Source organism: Rattus rattus, chromosome 10, assembly GCF_011064425.1.
Source record: "Rattus rattus isolate New Zealand chromosome 10, Rrattus_CSIRO_v1, whole genome shotgun sequence".
NCBI lineage: Eukaryota > Metazoa > Chordata > Mammalia > Rodentia > Muridae > Rattus > Rattus rattus.
The window spans coordinates 61532816-61554225 of NC_046163.1; the positions used below are offsets into that span (position 1 = coordinate 61532816).

At 43.1% G+C, this 21410-nt stretch overlaps 1 protein-coding gene across 2 annotated transcripts; it reads right to left on the reverse strand.

The window, feature by feature from the left end:
* Positions 1-1478: 1478 nt before the first annotated feature.
* On the reverse strand, positions 1479-21383 carry Brox (BRO1 domain and CAAX motif containing). Of its 2 annotated transcripts, XM_032914794.1 has the most exons (13): positions 21256-21383; positions 19333-19449; positions 17359-17465; positions 16786-16882; positions 13597-13692; positions 11944-12016; positions 10593-10698; positions 9692-9781; positions 7773-7858; positions 6370-6451; positions 5820-5970; positions 4482-4641; positions 1479-3582 (listed from the first exon to the last, which is right to left on the reverse strand). In XM_032914794.1, exons 2-13 carry the CDS (start codon positions 19431-19433, stop codon positions 3496-3498), a joined length of 1236 nt encoding a protein of 411 aa, XP_032770685.1. In that variant the 5' UTR covers positions 19434-19449; positions 21256-21383; the 3' UTR covers positions 1479-3495. The 2 variants fall into 2 exon arrangements, with proteins under 2 accessions (XP_032770685.1, XP_032770684.1); XM_032914793.1 differs by lacking the exons at positions 16786-16882; positions 17359-17465.
* Positions 21384-21410: the final 27 nt, after the last annotated feature.

Genomic DNA, 21410 nt, shown 5'->3' on the forward strand with positions numbered 1-21410 from the left:
CCAAAATACCACAAGAATGCCTTCCAGCCCAATTGCTAATATTCTCCTCTAGAACTCCTTGAACTGGACCTCTATAGTCCAAATTGCTCCCAGCACTACTGTCTTCTGAGCTCCTACTAGGACGGCTCTTTAACCTTTGCTCTCAGTGTTCTGATTTTATAGTTCAAAGTACCAGAGTCTTTCACTCTTCAAAAACTCACATGGCTAGGTTTGTGAGAGCAGTAGCCCACTCCCAAGTCCTAACTTCTTAATTTTCTATTGCTGCGACAAAACACCACAGCCAAGGCGACTTACAGAAAACATAGGCATTAAGCTTCCAGATGGTTCGTCTGTGATGTCATGGTAGAACGCTGGAGCAGCAGCTGAGAGCTCACATCTTGATCCAGTTTGAAACTTCAAGCTTCTATCAAATGAATCACCACCTCCAACAAGGCCACACCCTTTAATCCCTAAGTTTCACCAAAGGGGGACCAAATGTCATATACATGAACCTATGGGGCCCATTCTCATTCAAACCACAGCAAGTGATTTTTTCCTAGTTTGCTGCTGTTATCTTCTGTCAAGTGGTGTCCTTCTCCTGATGTATGGCTGGAATTCAGGATTCACTTAATGAATCATGCAATTGGGTAAATTTAATGAGTATGGGAAGGAACTATGTAATGGATTACAGAACACGAACACAATATTTTCTGTTTTTAAACAATTTTAGTATTTTTCTTGTTATCATCTATAATTATTTCAATTGATTTACGTACTAAGAAAGCACATGCTGGCTCCTAACTTGAAGGAGGAAGGCATCTGACCTACAGTCTGTTACTACTTTGTTTTCACTTATCATCATGTTTGCAAATGGATTGGGTTACAACGGCAAAGAGCCAGCATTGGGTAACTTACACAGGAACTAAGCCACCCTCTTCTAGCCTCCACAGTTCCCAATTCAAGATGCTGTGCGGAGGTCTAACCTGTGCTGAGCACAGCCTCACAGAAGGAACTGGAGTTGTGTGTGCACAGCAGCAGTCAGTGAGAAAGAACAACAGGGACAAGTCCAGTGTAAGCCGCTATTGCTGCTCCTCAGGACCATGGGTCTCTGCACCTTCATCTCCAGCATTAACTATGTGCCTATGTGCAGCTGTGTGCCCGCTTCTGGGCATTTCCCAGTTCACATCATGGTAGACAACACATTACCTGGTCTGAAATCCCGGAGGTGACGAGGCTGGAAGCTCCTTACGTGTTGCCCACTTAACCCCAACTCACAGAATACTGCACTGAACTGGTAAGATGAGCTCCGTGAGCTAATTAAAACTGTGCTTTTCACACGGAGAGGTGGTTAAGTACCAATATAAACACAAGCACAAACTAATATGTCAAGGAGATTAACTCAGGAAGCAAAGAGCTGACGCCAATGTCACTTAAAGTGTAACTACAGGAGAGAATGTTTACTCTACTAAATCTGCTACTAACAGATATCGCCATACACATCCAGTGATTATGTAAGTAAAATTTATTATCATAAATAAAAAGATAAATCATATAAACACTGTACAGAAGTAGCATGTGAGCTATCCTTGCCTGGTCTGAAATACATGCATCGTCAATGTCCAGTCTCATCTCTCCACAGTCTTCGTGCAGTGCTCCTCCCCAGACTCCCGGTACCTCTTCCAAACCTCACGTTACGGGATAGGCTTCTGGTGTTACTTCTGCAGTCAACTGTGACTGCTCATGTGATCATGTGAACACTGCCAAGTATGGGTTTTAACACCGGCATTTACTGCCCCTTACAGAAGCGCTGGACACAGTATGTGTTTCCATTTCATGAATGGCAGTTTAGTCCACAGAAACCACACTGCGACTACCTAGGTTAATGAGGATTAGTGCACGGGAACAGGTCCTTTAGGCAGGGAGAGCGTAGACAGGCAGCAGCAAGTACTAGTTAAAGTTCTGTCAGTAACTGCCATTTAACAAGTGACTATAGGAAGGGTAAAACTTAATAAGGTACTGTTTTCCTATAGGCAGCAAAAGAAAGCTCAATGCCCATTCAGTAGTTACTCCAAGTGTTCTGAAAGCTGCAGCCTCAAATGTTAGACACTGCAGGCTGTAACTAACATTTTAACTTATTAAGAAAAAACCCTTAGTGATTATATGTAGCTTTTCAAAGGCATATAAACTATGGTATATGATTTATTGATTTATCTTGATTGATAGGCATAATCTGATCGATCATCACGAGATGCATATTCCTGTTTCAGTGCTTTATGCAGACCGATGTGTTCTCACAGGGCTGCTAAGGGGGTGCAGCGGTCTGTGTGTGTGCCTACACACGGCCTGGCACACAGTAAGTTCTCTCATACATTATTATTCCTACTATGTGAAGAAATCTGTCACCTAGAAAAGGAAGTTAACACCCCAGGAGAGTAACCAAGTAGGACACACCCACATCTGTTACTCGATGAAGTATCACACAGCCACCATTCCCAGTTTATGGATATAACCAAGTCCTTTAAGTGATACAACCCACTTTAAAGATCATAGTTTGGGTGTCTGTATCCTAACCTTCTGTTGCTATGGCCTTTGGCCTAATGCCAAACAATTCTGATAGGATACATATGGAAGAAAACCATGTTAAAAACACAATGTACACCAAAATCAGGTAACAAAAGGCATTTTCTTAAACACTTCTAACAAAGGAATTACCAGTGTGATCCAGGACAACCTGTCTTGGTTGAGTTTGCAAAGGCTTTCTTTACAACATGCAACATTTTACTTCTTTAAAACACACATCCATTCTTTTTCTCTCTCTACACAGAAGCACTCTAAAGGCTAGTACAAAGCTTTACCCCTAAGTAAAAAATCCATTAGAAAAGGTGCTAATAAAAACCAAAACAAACCACTGTCTCAGTACCGAGGGTGGCAGGAACAGCATGGCACTAAGCTGGGAAGCAGGGCTGGGGCACAGGCCCATACTGCCGATTTCCAAGAGCCTTACACGTTCTTGAAGACACTGATTCCTAGTAATTACAGACTCTGGTTAAGTATAAGGAAAGAATTTGGACTGAGGTTTTCTGATTTAACTGCGATTCGGTTTCCCTAACAGAAGACTGAGCTAGAGTCAGATCTGACAAGTTGGTGAGGAGAGGCGAACTCATCTCTTTTCAAAGCATTCTTCTGGTATCAAGCAAGAATAAACGTTTTTGTGAAAGTAGAAAAACATTAACATGAAACTTACTATCTAGAGTTCAAAAAAGGTCCACCCCCCACCCCCATAGATGCTCGTTAGAGGCATAAAAACCAACCCTTCCAAATGTCCTCATTGTAAAGCAGAACCCAAAACAAAAGCATGAAATGCCTCTATGTTAAAAACCAAGAATAAATAAACTAAAGGCCAAGTCCCTCTGAAGCTGACAATCATCCAATGGGCTTCAGAGGAATCGAAAAGGTGAACTGAAGTCCCGAGGTTTCTCTTACGGACCAGCAGAGATTTCTAAGTGAGTGGCATTCTTAGGAGATGGAGCACCCAGTGTCTTTCTGAGGTTTGATATCTGGTTCTTTTACAGGTTTCACTTCCTCTTCCGGTTTGGGTTTGATCTAAGGAGAAAGAAAACAAGGTAAATATGCAAATGAAGTAGAGAAACCCACAAAGATCTGCTCTACCTCAGACCTCCAAGGGCGCTCACTCTATCCAAGGACGCGGCTGAGGCTGCACCCATTCCAGATGCTCCACGTCCAGCAGGTCCTCTACAACTGTTCTAGAAGGAACGGCTCGGTGATGGGACCCTAGCACGTGGAGGTAATTTATGACAGCATAAGCTGTCTTTACAGGTTCTATTTTAGAGGCTTCGGGGTGGGGGAGCAAAGACGGCTATTTTAAGGAGCAGTTTATGGGGAGGTAACTGCATGACATATGCAATTTCAAGGGACTACTGGGGCTGTAAACCAATTCCTACTCTTTCTGTCACAGATACCTAGTCCTTTGGTAACTAAACATAACCCTTCCCATGGGAGCCACCATCTATTGAGCGCACCACTGGTGCTTAGGTCTAAGTGAGCGCAAAAGCGTCTGCTTTACTCCTGGATGACTAACGGAGAGCTGGAGTTAAATCCAATCTTCAAATGCCCAGGGTCAAAGGAGCATTGCTATAGCAACATCAGCACGGGGCCTTTTCCCCACGCTCTTTTAGGGAGAGCACTGACAGTCGTGACAACAAAACACTGTTGAAAACAATGTGAGTAATTACACCGGATTATTGTATTATTATAATACTGTATAGTATAGTATACACTGTATACACTGTATAGTATACACTGTATAGTATTACAGAGGATGCTGATGGCACAGGGTTACCTGAGAGCAATGTACACCATCGTAAGCTCACTGAGGATTAGACAAACGCATAGACCTGCTCAAGTAGACAAAGACCACAATGCCGGCTCTATATTCTTCTCCTCTACATTCTATGACTGTAAGGAAAAACCTGTTCTCATACACTGTCATCCTTGGGTCTCTTGGTGAGATCAAATGCAGCCAAGGCTTCTGATGTCCAGAGAGCACTCATAGGAGGAAATTCGAAAGGCACAGGCTCTACCAGCCCATAGTTCGCTTTCAGTTCCAGTTGTGGGGCTTCTGTTGGAATTTTTTGAAAGTAACTGCAAAAAACAATTTAAATAGTGGTTTATTCATTATTCAGCAAATACTTGAGAACCTAATATGCTTAAGGCCTACAGTGAGTTTGACAATTCTCTGCCCTGAGGCACAGTCACGTGGGCAGCTGATAAAGTGAGGAAGCCCTGCCACACACAGCCCAGTGCAACAGAGCTTCCAAGGATAGAAAGAGGGGCCATGGGCCTGGACTTAGCGGCTCTGTGTATTTTCAAGGGAAGTGATTAAACACTGAACCAGACAAGTGAAAAGTTCAGTGTGACCTAATTCAGGAAGAATAAAAAGAGACAGGAGGAAAGGCACTGAAATACAGTTTGCACACTGATTTACACAGTCATAGTCCTTGTCTCTGAAAAGACCAGGAAGAATTAAGAGAAAATTAAAATTTCCTGCTTTATAGTTAACTCAAGTCAAAGTGAGAGAAATATGCAAAAGAAGTTGAAAACACACACACACACACACACACACACACACACACACACACACACACACACACACTGTCTTAGTTAGGGTTTTATTGCTGAACAGATACCATGAACAAGACAACTCTTATAGAACAACATTTACCTGGGGCTGGCTTACAGGTTCAGAGGTTCAGTCCATTATCATCAAGGTGGGAGCATGATAGCATCCAGGCAGGCATGGTGCAGAAGGAGCTGAGAGCTCTACATCTTCATCTGAAGGCTGCTAGTGGAAGACTGACTTCCAGGCAGCTAGGGTGAGAGTCTTAAAGCTCACACCCACAGTGACACACCCACTCCAACAAGGCCACACCTCCAAACAGTGCCACTCCCTGGGCCAATCATATTCAAAGCATGACACCCCCCAACAAACACATACTACACTTACATTGCACGCACACCCTGCACACATAAGTAACATGGAAACAAAGTTAAAAGAAAGTGAAGCCTTTATGGGAGTGTCCTGATCAAATACACTTTATGTTAACAATTCACATTTAAATTTTAAAACCTATTTTTATGACATCATCATATGTAGAATAAAGACCTCACAAACAATTTTATTACCAATTTAAAAAGGAAATTAATAGTAAATTTAAACAAAATTTAAGACACATCTTGGGACTAAAGAACTACATTAAGCTGTTACTACTTTAACAACTGTGGCCGTGTGGTACTGGAGTTGAGCCATGAGCAATACTCACATGAAGCCATTTTCCCTCTGACACTTGTCCAGGGTGTTCTTCACGAGGCTTCCGAGCTTCCGAAAGAACAAGTGTCCCGATGGCTTGGCCGTTGGCCCTGGCCCTTTGGTCTCCCCGTACTCTTTGCACAGGGCTTCTGCCTCTGCGTACACTGCAGAGAGGACAACAGTCTCAGAGTCCTATGTCCTGCTTGTGACTACTAAAGGCTTTAAGTCAGCGACGTAACTCCCGCTGTTCTCACACACTACGAAAGCGACGAATGCCAACACCGTCGGAAGGCGGCATTTTCTCCAGGCTAAGATTTGTTCTCCTCCATCTTGCCCATTTCCTTTCAAGAACTCAGCCAGAATCTACTCATTCCCTTTAGAATGAAAGATTTTCTTTTCTTTTTTTTTTTTTTGTTCTTTTTTTTTTTTTTTTCGGAGCTGGGGACCGAACCCAGGGCCTTGCGCTTCCTAGGCAAGCGCTCTACCACTGAGCTAAATCCCCAACCCCAGATTTTCTTTTCTTAAAAGGGAGTTAAAATTCTAATTCTAAAAGCCAAACTTACATTTTTCTGCTTCTTGGAGAGACCTGATTGCTTCTCCACATTTATCGCTCGCCAACAGAGTCTGGCCGTGGTAGCAGTACGCCTGGTAAAAGAAACATGTTTTCATATGTTCTGTCATCATACCTACATGTCAGGTAGGCATTGTCAGTCAGCGCTTGGTTATTGATGTAATTCTTTGTATCATTTACTTGAGGTAAGCCCCACCCCACACCTCTGTCCCAACAAAAGGTAGAACTAGGTCCAGCCCTGAGGCAAAGTGGATTTCTAATCATGTTCCAAGAGTAAAACCAGCTGGCTGAAGCTTCTTCTAAAAATTAGGACAGAGGTAAATAAAAGAGTAAATTATTGGTTATGCATATGTAAAGGGAGAAGGCTGTGTGTGTGTGTGTGTGTGTGTGTGTGTGACCTGCAGCAGAGTCTGCTGGAATTCAGACTGTGTTCAGAACCCTTCAGCCTCACCTTCAAATACTAGGGCACAGGTTTTAAGAAAAATGCACACCCTGAAAGTCTAGTGTTTACAATCTGTTGGTGCAGACACATGGCGTTGGGCAGCACTAAGTTGGAAAACATTATGACGTGTAAGGGATAAAAATACTCAACTCTGAAAAAGGTTTTAACTGCCTCTCTCATGTTAACAATCTTGGAACAAGTTTGGTGGTTTAATTAACTGGTGAGGAACTTCTAAAAGCACATACTGGTGGTTTTCACCGAGGTGATATACACTGCATGGTATTTACCCAAAGATTAAAATAAAAAACCAACGACAGAATCAGTGTGAGGATAGAGGGGGTCTGAATGCAGCAGGGCATTGGAGGTCAGTCCCTGCCCTCACCTTCCCCTGTCTGAGGCAGGGTGTCCTGTTGTTTGCTGTGAGGTATGCAAGGCTAGCTGCTGGTTTCTGTGCCTAGTAGGCTGCTGGGAATATAGATGTCACCAGCTTAACATGGCTTCAGGGGATCTGAACTCGGGTCTTCACATTTGCTTTGTAAGTACTTCACCTACTGAGCTATCTTTCGGCCATTAAGAGGAGAGTTTGTGGCTGTCCTTCCAAATAGACAGGGTAAAACTGAGAGAATTCTCTAGTCTCCAGCCTTTGTTTTAGATATAGCAATTCCAGCTCTACAACTCTACCATTTCCTTCCACCCACTACTGCCAGTGAACATTCACTGAGAGCTGCCCGTCACTGGTGGGTTGCTAAGGATTAGTGGTGAGGTGAGAAGGGGCTGGAGAGAGTGCGCTCCCTGTGTGCAGGGCTCCCTGTCTGCAGGGCTACTGTGGAGAGTGTGCTCCCTGTCTGCAGGGCTACTGTGGAGAGTGTGCTCCCTGTCTGCAGGGCTACTGTGGAGAGTGTGCTCCCTGTCTGCAGGGCTCCCTGTGTGCCGGGTTCGTCAGTGGCACTTACATAAGCCGTGTAGAAGCACATCTTCAGGTGAAGGTATTTTCTCCACTTAGCAGAGTGTGCAGGCTCCAAACTGGACAAAGTATGATCTAAAGTTACATTTTAAAAAGCAAAGTATCATTTCACCCTGTTTCACTGGAGCACTGCTTAGCTCCTGTGTTCTGGTGCTAAAAGCAGAATGCTGTCTAAACTCAAGCTTTCATACATTAAAAAACAAAACAAAACACTAAATACTTAACATGACTTATTTCCCCATAATTGCATATTTGAACAATTTAAATACCTCTTTAACTTGATGGCTAATATAGCTTTAAGGTAATGATAAAATGTGACAGAACTAAGAATTTCAACGCAAATATTTATTTTATAACTTTAAGATTGTATACAATATAGGCAGGCACATAGCAGTCTATTTATTTGCCTGCCAGAAACAACTCATATTCATTCAACCACTACTGAACCTTGCATGAAAAATACACACTCACTCACTCCCATGTCCACATGTGCTCACGTAATCCAAACACTTTCTGTCTTCCTTAGATTCAACTTCATTATACCGGCCAAACCTTTCTTCATATCCTCCAAAGCCGGTAAACACTGAGCCAGCCTAGTCCATCACATAGCGAGCCCATGTGTGAGCTTGGGAATTTTCTTTCAGAATTAGGATCCAATCAAATCACACTCAGTTTGTTTTGAAATGAGACTAAAAAGCTACCTTCCTCTTGCAACCCTTCACTAACACGTCCACACTGTTCCGTTCTTTACATGACTGATGGCGTGTCCTGCATCGTGACCTGACTCCTCTCTCAGACTGTGAATCTATTCTAGTCTGCTCAGCAACTGAACCAGCAGCCTGCCTCCAAACAGACCCAAGTGTGTTTCCTACCTCACAGGAGCCAAGTCTGTTCCCACCTTCCACATGCCATAGTCAGCTTACAGGTGGTGACAATCACTTCACTGTCGCCATTTAATCTAAGTAACATTACGCATTATGACACAGTTATAAAGATCTGGGTGAGTGCCACAGGCCTCTAGTCTCAGTACTTGGAAGGCAGAGGCATGTGGAATTTTGGAGTTTGTGGCCAGTTTGGTCTACTTGGTAAGTTCTAGGACAGCCAGGACCACACAGGAAGACCCAGTCTTAAAAACTAAAAAACAAAAAAAAAAAAAAAAAAAAAACTAACAAACTAAGTAACTAACTAAATATATACATACATATATACGTACATTAAGATAGTTATAAAGACCATAAAAACCAAAGGCTACCTATGACTGGACATAACTGGTGGAAAAGTCCATTAGGAGTCATCTAACACGTGATCTGTGAAGCTCTGGGAACTGACACAGCGCTCTACTCCTACCTGTATTTCGAGCTCTTCATATTTAACTTATATCGATTAATTCACAGGTACAAGTGCACATCTGTGTCTGAGAGGCGCATGCCTGTGCGTGTGCCTAATTTGGAAGCTATTTGTCTTGTGTTAGGACGAGCTCTCTTCACTTCTAGCTGGAACTTACAGATGAAGTGAGGCTGGCTGGTTAGCAAGCCACAGGGATGCCGTGTGGCCCCTTCTCCTCAGTGCTGAGACCACGACACATGCCACTGCACTTGGCTTTTCTATGTCCCAGTGACTGGACTTAGGTCCCAGTGCTTGTATGGCAAGCACTTTCCACAGAGCTGGCTCCCTTTTCTTGAGACAAATTGTCCAGGTCATCCTTGATCTTACTCTATAGCCCAGACAGGCCTTGGTACAATCCTCCTGCATGAGTAGCTGGGCCACCAGGCCTGGTCTCTTATTTTAAAAAAGCCCAAAGACTTTATTCTAGTGTTGTAATGGAAAATATGAGAATCTTTTCCTTCCTTTTTAGCAAAAATCAAACGAACGTGAAAATCTAAGAGAGTGACAATGCGGCGAGCTCACCTGCTTTCTGGTAGAAGCTGGCCGTTTCGTATGCGAGCGCCGCAATCAGCCCCGGAGCGTGCTTCAGCTCGATTGCTCGGGCGATGGTCACTGTAACCAACACACAGTCATCACTCTCTGAGGCCACATCTGCCTAGGGGAGTTCATTCCTAACAGCACAGACAGCCTGGGGACCTTTTTCCAAATTTTCATAGGTTTTCTAAAAATAAGTTTTAGTGTGAAAATGAAGACAAAATGAAGACACTGATTTTGAGTATCTCTAAATAACTAGCCAATTATTAGCCACAGTACTATAAAATAGCACAACGGAAAGAAGGCAGTCCATTTTGAAACAGAGAAAAAAGCTTGGGAAGTTACTTTCCTGTTTTCTACAACTGAACGATGACGACTTCAATGTAAGGTAAAAGTGGAAGAAGAAAGACAGTAAGCACAAAGCAGGAGGAAAGATGAATTAAAGCATCGGTGTCTGGGCCAGACCAACGGCTCCTGGTTAGGAACACATTGTGCTCTTTCAGAAGAACCAAGTTCAGTTCCCAACGTGCATTGTGGAAAGCTTCAGGGAATCTGGTGTGCTCTTCTGACCCCCACACAAGGCCCCTGCATACATAACAGATCCCTACACACGAGTGCACACACATGCACATGCCTAAAATAAATCTTAAAGAATGAAAATCAAGAGATTACCATTAATGCTGTCAAAAAAGGTATAAGATCAAAAGCCTTTAAGGAGCATTGGCTAGAAGGAACTCGCCTGCTGACGGCAAAGGGAATGTTAAAGATAAGAACCCTCACAACCAATTTTTAAAACCTGAAACTTAATCTGAGGATTAAAAACCAATATAAATATTCCTAAAAACAAACAAACAAACAAACTGAAACCACCTTACAGTATTTAGGATACCTTCCTGAGCCTCGGCCTGGCACTGGATGACGTACGCATCGATGAGTCGAGCCTCTAAATCCCGCCCCTTTTCTGCTGGTGTCAGAAGTTTGGGAATATGACTTTCCTAGAGAGAACAACAAGAACACTGTTGTCAAAGGTGAGAAGATACAACTTAGAGAACATTCAAATCACAGACTCACTGGGAACCTAAGTGGACAGAGCGAGCAGCAGCCATGCGCACAGGCGTGGTGTGGTCCTGAGCGTTCAAAGTGAACGTCATAAGAAAGCCAACAGCAAATTGTAGGTAATGGGTAGATTCCTTTGCCAATGCAGTGTAATGCAAAGCGCCTTTATCTTAGAAAGCCCTCAGCTGCAATAGTAACTGAAGGTCTCTTCGGCACTGTGAACTAACTGTTCATTCACAGTGAGATCTGATGATGGGAAGAGAATTCTCCAAATTCTACATCTAATTCAGGGTGGAAAGATACCGAAAGCTGGCTCCCAGGGGCCCTCAGTGGCCAGCAGTTGTAATCAGAAGAATCAGAAGGGCAGTCTCACAAGAAGACACATTGTTGGGGTTGGGGATTTAGCTCAGTGGTAGAGCGCTTGCCAAGGAAGCGCAAGGCCCTGGGTTCGATCCCCAGCTCCGAAAAAAAAAACCAAAAAAAAAAAAAAAAAAAAAAGAAGACACATTGTTTCCTCGGAGCCCCATGCCATCTTCAAGCCATCTGACACAAACAGCATGCAATGACTGGCTGGCCAGGGAGAGAGCTGGAGTGCAACCTCAGAGTCGGTTCTGTGGGGTTGTCACTGCTCCTGGCAACTGCCCAGAGCAATGTGCGACAGGACGGACACTAATTTATCTGTTTTGTTTCGCCCCGGGTGAAGAGACAGAAAAGGAAGCAGACTATTACAACTTGAAATGTCTTGGTATGAGTCAGCAGCGAGCTACTAACTAACACTCAGCCTTTGGCTGTAGCTCTCCTATAAGGCAGTTAATATACAACGTGCACTTAGCTCAGACACGAGCACTCCACTCTGCCCATGGCCACCTAGGACTGCATCTGTGCTGGGTCTGCACAGACATTTCCTCAGACAACACAGCAGAACACGTACTCATGGGCACTACACCATGCTGACAAGCGATGACTCAGTGTTCAGGATGTGCACAGCTTACATGCAGAGACCCCCATTTCAGAAAAGACACTTGTGAGTCTAGACTCTGCTATGGAGATGTGAAAGGGGCAGTCTGCTCTTGAACCGACTCCCTGCGGTCCCTGGAGGGACTGCACTGCCTCCTGCGACACAGTGGAGTTACTAATCCCTCCACATAGTTCGAGTCAATGCTGCACTCCCACACCCACGTTACCTTTAAATGTTTAAAAATCCCAGCTGCAATTTTTAGGCTTCGGTGAACTTCTTTTGCTTCATCTTCTGTTATGCTTTAAGACAGTAGTTGAGTTAGTCAGAGGATGAATCTTATTTCTGGAACCAAAAGCCAATTCATTATCAGAACACTGGCTGGAGAGAGGGCCCAGTGGCTAACAGCACTGACTGCTCTTGCAGGAGACTGGAGTTCAGTTCCCAGCACCCATGTCAGACGGCTTTCCTTGGACTCTAGCTCCAGGGTGGCCCAATGCCTCTCGCCTCCGCATGGATGTGCACACACCCACAGAGGGACACAAAATTTAAACGCATCAGAAAAACAAATTAGGTGTTTGTGTTTATTATTAGTTTTCTTACTTAAAAAGAAAAAAAACCTAATTTAACATTAAAAAAATAAGTCACGTGAGACATCCCAAGACCCTGCAGATGAATAGAAACCTTGCCTAGAAATAAATGCTAAACGATCTTATTTTCTTTCCAGATTGCTCTGTCATAAACGAATACAAACTATTGTGAACTTAACACACATGTAGCTTCAGACACGAGTCTGGTCATTTGTATCATTTACATCAGCAAACGTGATTCATTTTTAAATGGCTGAGTATTATTACGGATGGATGAATCACAACTAATTTGCCAGTTTCCTAATTCTGTATCCCTGTTAGTTACTTCAACAGTTGTCTCACTTAATTTTACTACTCTCAAGAAAATAAGGTGGTTTCCCCTGTGTGCACGACTGGGGCTTCCAGGACAAGTCTGTGGGCTCGGCTCTCCCCTTGCATCTTCGTGGGTTCTGAGTCACACTGGGGCTTGTGTTGTCGGGTGGCAGGGACCTTTGCCATGAGCTACCCCAGTGCCTCTAGTGTCCCGCTCTTCAGCCTTCTGAGCCTCCACATGTGCTTTATGGATTGTCTGTTCCCGTCCTTTACTTCATCTGACTTGATGGAATTTGAGACTACACATTTGAAACTGGACAACTTACAATGAACTGTGATGTTGTTAACTAATTTGTTATTGTTTTTAATCTTTGATTATTATTTGCAGTAGTTATATATTTTATTTGTTTCTTTGGTTTGGTTTTTCAAGACAGGGTTTCTCTGTGTAGCCTTGGCTGTCCTGGAACTTATCTGTATACAAGGCTGGCCTCAATCTCAGAGATCCATCTTCCTCTGCCTCCTTGGGGCTGGGATTAAAGGCATCTGGAAACATGCCTGGCTTTGTTTATAGATATTAAATATAGTCAAATATTCACATTTTAAAAATTACTTCTTAGGTCTACCATGTGACAAGGTTAAGAACGTTTTGTCACAGAGTACAGAGGTTATGAGCTTGCTGCACAAGCTGCCAACCTGGGGTGGATCTATGGAGCCCACGTACAGGTGAGGGGAGAGAACACGCTCCACAGAGATCACCTCTGACCTCCACATGCACCTTGGCATGTGTGCCACTCTCCTACCCCAATAACAATAAATAAAAATCTACAAAACGAAGACTGAGCTGCACGGCTGCAGCACGTAAGTATGAAACAATGATTCTTCTGCTGACTTCAAATGCGACCTCCTCATAGATGCTGAGGCTTAAATTTGGTATTATTTAAAAAACAATATAGACACGTGACCTTTGCTTTCTAACTTACTTTTCTTTTCCAGCCAATCTTGAAGCATATTTTGTATACCACAGCGCTACATTAAATCCCATGGAAATCAGTTCGAAAACAGCATCCTGCTGGGCACTGGAATTACAAATGGAATCATTAGGTTCTGTAAATTCTGTGACACTGCTACACACAGCTCCCTGGGAGAGTAAGTAGATAAAGGCCTTGCTGCCAAGTCTGACGGCCTGAGTTCAGGCCCTGGGAACCCACATGTCATTCTTTACATTTCACACATGCTCTGACATGCAGGCACATACACATGCACACATGGCCACACATACACCTAATAATGAAAATGCAGGAATTTTAAAAAAATTATGAAGACAGAAGCTCGTGGGAAGCAGAGGCAGGTGAATTACTATGAGTTTGAAGCCAGTTATCTGTATCATGTGTTCCAGTCCCATTTTTGTTGGTTTGTTGTTTGGTTGTCCGGCATTGTCTTCATTTGCTTTCTATTTGCTAAAATATGCATGCACACCAACCAACTAACCAACCAACCAATCAACCAACAAACTAACCAACCAACCAATCAACCAACAAACTAACCAACCAACCAATCAATCAAACAAACAACCAAAAACAACGAGGGGAAAAGGGGTTATTTCTTCTTATAGCTTGTAGTATAACATGACGTCAGAAGAGAAACTCAGGGCAGAAAGCTGGAGGCAGAAACTGAAGCACGGGTCATGGTGGAACACTGCCTACCAGTCTGCTCTCCGTGGCTTGCTTGGTTTCTTTACATAACCCAAGACTACCTGCCTAGGGTGGTAACACCCAGAGTGGGCTGGAGACTCTTCACACGAATCATTCATCAAGGAAATGCCCCACGGGCCAACCTGAGTTCCCTAGTTTGCACCGAGCTGACAAAAGATTAACCAGCACAAGTATGAACAACTATTTATTCTGAGACTCATCCTCAAAAGTCAGAAAGCTTAGGATGGAATCCAAAACATACATGTGTGTGTGTGTGTGTGTGTGTGTGTGTGTGTGTGTGTGTGTGTCCACACCATGAGCATGTGTGGTCATGGGAGGACAACTTGCAATAATTGGTTCTCTCTACCATGTTGGTCTTGGGGAGCAAGCTCCGTCAGCAGGCTTGCCGTCAACCACCCTCCCTCAATGTACCATCTCACTGGCCTCGGTTTTGCTAATTTATATGATGACTTATGAATAACTATCTTTTCTTGTGTGTGTGTTTCTGAGGATCAAATCTAGAGCTTTACATGCTAGATAAGTGTTCTACTATTAAGCTACAACCTTGTTTTAGAACACTCTACCATCTAAATAGTATGACTGTCTGTGGTGGTTTGAATACGTATGGCCCCCCAGACTCTTGTGTTTGAATGCTTGGTCACAGAGGTAGCACTATGAGGAGGAGTGATAAGGTTGGAGGAAGTGCATCACTGTGGGGCAGGCTTTGACAGGCCCCTTCTGCTACCTGTGGATTACGATGTAAAACTCCCATCTCCTTCTCTAGCATCATGTCTGCCTGAATGACAGACTAAACCTCTGACACTGTAAGCCAGCCCCAATTAAGAGTTGCCATGGTCATGGTATCACTTCACAGCACTAAAACCCTAGGATACCACGTATTATAAAAGTTTATTTTTCCACTGGGTGTGGTGCTCACCCTAGCACTCTGGAGACGTAGTCAGAAGGACTGACCTGAGTCCAAGCCAGCCTGAGCTACAGGACAAATCTGAGGGTACTAAACTAGAGTGAGACTGTCTTGGCACAAAGACATTTGGAATAATTTCTACGTGTCAAGTAATCAAGTCTACAGTTCATATATACTGAGTATTGGATACTACTTAAGGTTACATTACTTCTTTTTAAATATATATATTTTTTAAGACAAGGACTTGCTATGTTGCTCAGGTTGGTTGGCTTCTAGATCATTATCCTCCTGCCTCAGGCTTCCCCAGTGCTCAGTTTACTAGCATGTGCCACCATACTTAGCTTAATCACCTCACTATCTCATGAAATGCTGAAAAAAAATCAAGAAACAAACAAAAAACCAAACAAATGCCACCACCAAACAAAAACACAACAAAATACAAAAAACAAAACAAAACAAAACAACTGAACAAAAAAAAAAAAAAACAACCCAGAGTAACATGGAATCGATATTTGGGATGATGTTGGGAAAGCGTTAAATTTATTTATTTCAAGCCATTTTATGGCCTGTTCAAATTCCCTGTTCAGAATCCTTAACTCTGGATGAAAAGCAGACTGATTACGTAGAGAAACACAGAAAAGGTCCCGGAGAACATCGGTCCTGAACACTGCTAAAATCCACATAACATGTCCAAGGACAGAAGAAGGTAAGCACAGACGATGTCTTACAAGGTCTTCATCCCTGACATTACATCCCTTATCCAGCCTGCGTTTCCTCACTGTGTTCCTCAGGGTCCTTTCCTCTTTACATCAGAATCTAGTCACGTAGATGTGCCTGTCAGACCTGCATTGCGTCCAGCACGTAGGAACGCAGTGTCCATCCTTCTACAGTGGGAGCTTGGGACTTGTGGTCTCCAATCCCTTCCTTTCTGTTGTTTTTACTTTATCCCTTCACATTTATTTATCTACGTACTTATTTAGTTGTGTTTTACATGAGCCACAAGACGTGTGGAAGTTAAAAGGCAAATTATGAGAGCTGGTTCTCTCCTCCTTCATGAGGTTCTGGGAATTGAACTCAGTTTGTCAGGTTTGGCAGCCAGCACCTTTAAATACTGAGCCATCTCGGCAGCTCCCTTTCCAGATTTAATTAAACAAAGATCTACTGACATTTTAACAATCCCATTCTGTTTTTAAAATTAAAGGTTAACAGCACAATGATGGATTCATAATGGTTGCGTAGTGGAAAAGCTGTGAAGAGAAGTTTTAAGAGTAGAGATACGGCTTGAAAAGGGAGAAAAATGATGCCAGTTTTGGATTACAAACTGGGTGCTATTAAAGGAGTTTAAAGTTAAAATTCATGCTATCTCAAAAATAGATGTTTGTTTAGTAGAAAGACTTTTAAATTTAATAGTACATATTTTAGTTTAAGTCAATGTTTTAATTAGTGTCCCAGCAAGTGAAAATATCTGTCAGTCTTCTATTTTTCCCCTTCAAATACACTAGCTAAATAGATAAAATCAGCCTTGGATTTAGTGCATCAGCAGTCCTGCTCACCTCGGAACGTGTCCTTGTAATGTATCAGTCCACTTGAAATTCTGAATGTATCGTAATTTGCTTTCCTGGGTGGAGTCACCCACTGAATTTATGAAACCTATAAAAAGATGCAGCATATTTTAGGGTGGAACAAATATTATGTGTTCTGGTTAAAACACTGTCACTCCTAGCATGTGGACTTGGGAGGCAGAGGCAGGGATCTCTGTGAGTTCAAGGCCAGCCAGGACAGAAAGCAAATTCCTGAACAGCCAAGGCTACACAGAGAACTCCTGTCTTGAACCATTCCCCCTCCACCCTCAAAACATATTCATGCAATTACTTTTACAGGTGTCGGAATGACACTTCTGGTACCATTTTCCCTTTTACATTTTATACATTCTCCTGGTAATAGAATATAAAATGTGTACATATCCAGTTTTCAGAATATTAGAAAGACCATGTACCACCACCACAATTCTGAGACCCATGCATTCCAAAATATCCTGGGAGATTAATCTGTCCGAATCTGAAAAGTTAAGCGTCTATTCCTCACGGTTGGTTTTTAAAACGCTCAAGTTTATAGTGGTGACCAACCTTGTAAAAGAGAGAAATACAGGTCTGCGGCATTCTTCATCGTTTCTGGATTACAGCTCAAATCAGTGAACAATTCGAGGAGCCGAGTCCTGGCGGATCTCAAATCACTTACATCAACAAAGTAAAGTAAGTAAGTCATGTTTCCAAGACTACGTAAAAACAGCCCAGAGGCTACAACGTAAGAGCATTAGAACAATACCCACAGATCCATTGCTAACTTGTTAAAGATAAATGAAGTTTCTAGTAACAACTGATTCAGAGGTTATTAAAAAACAAACTCAGTCTAATTAAAGGTACAATGCCAATTGTGCAATAGAACTAAATTGTGCAATAGAAATATACAGCAAGTTTGAAAGCTGACTAGGCATGCCAACACCACCTGGAATCCCAGTGCTTCAAAGGTGCAAGATGGAGCCTTGGCTGCAGAGCCAGGCAGGTTTCAGTCACGCAGTCTACTGGAGACCTGAATCTATCAACACAAACAACTGAGTGCACTTAATATTCCTTCTTCGTTGTCTAGCCAACAGTTTGGGGAAAACAGAAATTTAATGCTCTTTTAATTAAAATTAATTAATTATTAATTTAATAAGTATTTTTAATTTCTAAATTTGGCAATACCGTAAGAATATATATACCCAGAAGAGGCAAAACCTTATGCCCATGAGTTTAAAATACCTGAGTTGCCCTCTACACACTATTCTTCACTGTAACAAAAGGTGTGGCACATCCACCTTTCCTTCTTGCAATTCCTTTACCCTATGGTCACGGCCAGTGCTCTAGTTTCAAGATGCTCCTCCCGGTTAACATTTCTTCTCTATGTCTCCAGTTTTCTCTCATCTACAAATTGCCGGTCTTTGGCCTTCTGATTTTCACTGTTGAGATCTCTATTCTCACATGTTCAATGATTTTCACTGTTGAGATCTCTATTCTCACATGTTCAATGACTTCCTCTCCTAGAACAATCTACACCATCTCTAATGTACATCCACATATAACCCAGGAAGCAGTGAGCTCCAGAAATCCCATTAGACAGCACTAAGGTAAGACATTTAAAACAGGTGTGAGGAGCTGCAGACCAATTTAAATCGTAAACACACAGGACGTTTAGCATTTTATACTGAGTGTTTTCAAAGCCATTTGCACATGTGCTCATCCTAAACACAAGGCAGTGCTCGTGCACAAATGCACATGTGTGAATAATGCATGGGCAGTGTGAAAGCCAGGGGCTGGATGTCTGGGTCTCCCGCTGAACCTAGAACTTGCTGTTTTGGCTAAACTTGCTAGCCAGGGAGCTCCTGGCTCTGCCTGTCTCCACAATCCCCTCATCCCCCAGTGCCTTGGTTCAGAGTTATGCATCTTGTCCAATTTTTTTATGTGAATGTTAGGGATCCAAACTCAGGTCTCATGCCTATGCCTAAATCACATATTTTAAAGGCGTGCTTCCATCAACTTGAACCATTTTAAAATGAATTTAACTTCCTGCATGTTGAGCTGTGGGTGATGGAACACACACACACACACACACACACACACACACACACACACACACACACACATCTAAGTTGAACAATTATCTGAACCTCAGCTCAAGTCCTTTCTCCTCTACCACCACTTTGAAGCCTATTCCAAATCACGGGACTCTCTCCCTGCTAGGAACACAAATCATTTACTGTCTGGCCCATTACCGAGACTCATATCCTATCTTATGGATCTGTTGAAATATTGAGTTTGACTTTGATTATTACTGCTTTAGCCCTTCTGGAGTTCACTTACTGATCTAAAATTAAGCATGTGGCCTAAATTAGGCAAAACTTAAATAACCCACGATTTGACCTTCGTTTGTTAATGATAAAATGCAAAATGACTTTAAGCTACCGTTAGGAATGTACAGTACACATTTCTCTACCATGGAACTTTAAAAAGGACCTTGATTCATTGCTCGACCAACGCTTCCTAGGTTGCACCGACACTTACTTGCAAATCTTTGAAGCAGGAGGCCCAGTGATCATGCCATAGTAGTTGAAGGACACAGGAGCTGTAGCTTTTAATGGGTTCCTATGAAACCAGTGGGTCATCTTCACGTGATGTGCTCTACAACCACGAAAGACATAGAAGTCGACGAAGAAACATTAAATAGAAAAGAACATAGTAATGACTGGCTATTTTACAAATACATACATTTTATGCATAAGCCATTATACATAAAACATGTCTATAAATATAATACACAACAAATAAAGTTTGTCTTACAGTCTACACTTAGAATATGCCTGTATAAGAAAACTAAAAATTTTGTTTATAATAACTTCAGCGATAAGATACGGAAGGGCAATGGTATTTAAACGTTAATCCTCATTAAGCAAAAGCCATCTGCAGGTGTGAGTCTGGTATGTGTTCACTGGTCTTGGGGAGAGCCTGCGATGCTGACCCTTCGGGCTCCTGACTACACCTCTGGGAAGCAGAGACTCTGGTTAGATGGCTGCAAGCAGGAAGGTACAGGGCCAGATGAGTCCTGTTTCCTTAACAGAGTCCAATGGATCCCTTCATTACCACTGCCTACTTGAAAGTAAATAGGTTTTTATATTCATTTTATTTTCCACATATTGCTGGTACCAAAGGACCTTGGTGGAAAACTTCTGTTCTCTAATAAATGGGTTGGGTATAAAATTGCCAAGGGTATTTTTTTATTTTTTATAATAAAATGTAAATTGATCAGTAGTTTCCATTGTGAATGCAATGAAATGCCAACTTAAAAAACTGTAGCACAAAGGAAAAAACAGTGATGTGTGTGTGTGTGTGTGTGTGTGTGTGTGTGTGTGTGTGTGTGTGTGTGTATTTCCCTGAAAGTTCCTGGGTAAGTAGACACAGGAAGGCTCCAAACCAAAGCCTGACACGTCTCATTAGATTCCAGAAGAAATGCCAAAGCAATTCTAATAAGGCACATGCTATTTAAAGGCATTGCACGGCTTTCCAATCAGCGTTTATTACTGGGGAAAGTGTGGGGATGGATGGGTACAGTGTTCCAATATCTACATTATGTGTCACTGTGTTAGGCTTACTCATAGCAAAACTGGTTTGGGGAAGCACTAGGTATTTAATGAACAGAGAATGTATTGTATACTCAGTGAGAGCCTGGGTAGATTCACTTAGGACTCAAACCATTTCATATCACCAAAACTGCATCTATACAAACCACCTTCAAAATTTACACAAATGCGGCACTGGGTGAGCCTACCCTACTCTAGGGAAATTTGTGAAAACAAAATTTCCGCGACTGTTTCTTTTAATGACAGTACACTGCTCCATCCCTCAAACGCTCAGATGACCCGGCACTCCTTGGGTTTCAAGAAAGCTAAGGGTGGGGATTGAAGAACGACAGACACACCCATCCTCAGGAGCCTGCAGAGCCCCAAGTACAACCCGGAATCCAGAATGTCACCTGCCAGATCTCCACAAGACTATCGGCCCGGCTGACAGCTCCTCCACCCTCGGGAGCTCCCGGATGCCCCCAGAGCCTACCTGTCACCTAGATATTGCCCGTGCCCACTTCCTGTTTACGGTCAGGCCTCTTCCTCCCTGTGTCCTACTAAGTCAGCCGGCCGCGACCCCACGACCGGCCTCCAGGATCGCGATCAGGTCTTAGGGTGGCACTCCGACCCTGTCAACCTCGGGAGGACAAGCAGATGACTGCCACTGTTCCGCATGTAATAAGCCCTCTAGCAGCAACCAAAGCCGACGCCGGGCTAGGAGAGTCGGCCGATCTAGAGGCTAACACCATCGATTCTTCCACTGACTACCATCCAAGGGTGATGGTAGGGAAGGGGATGACCTTCCACTGAAGTTCAGGGACCAGAGGGGAGGGAGATCTCAAACTCACACGCTTTCTGACAAGCTTACCGGAGACCTCAGAGTCCGTAAGGCCACTCTTCCTGCTGAAGGAAAGGGAAGGTGGGACGGAGTCCGCCAGCGAGACAAGGAAGGAGCCCAGTAGCACCAAGATAACTGGGCTAGAGCGGCCGGAAGTGCGACCAGAGGAGAGCAGACGTCACGTG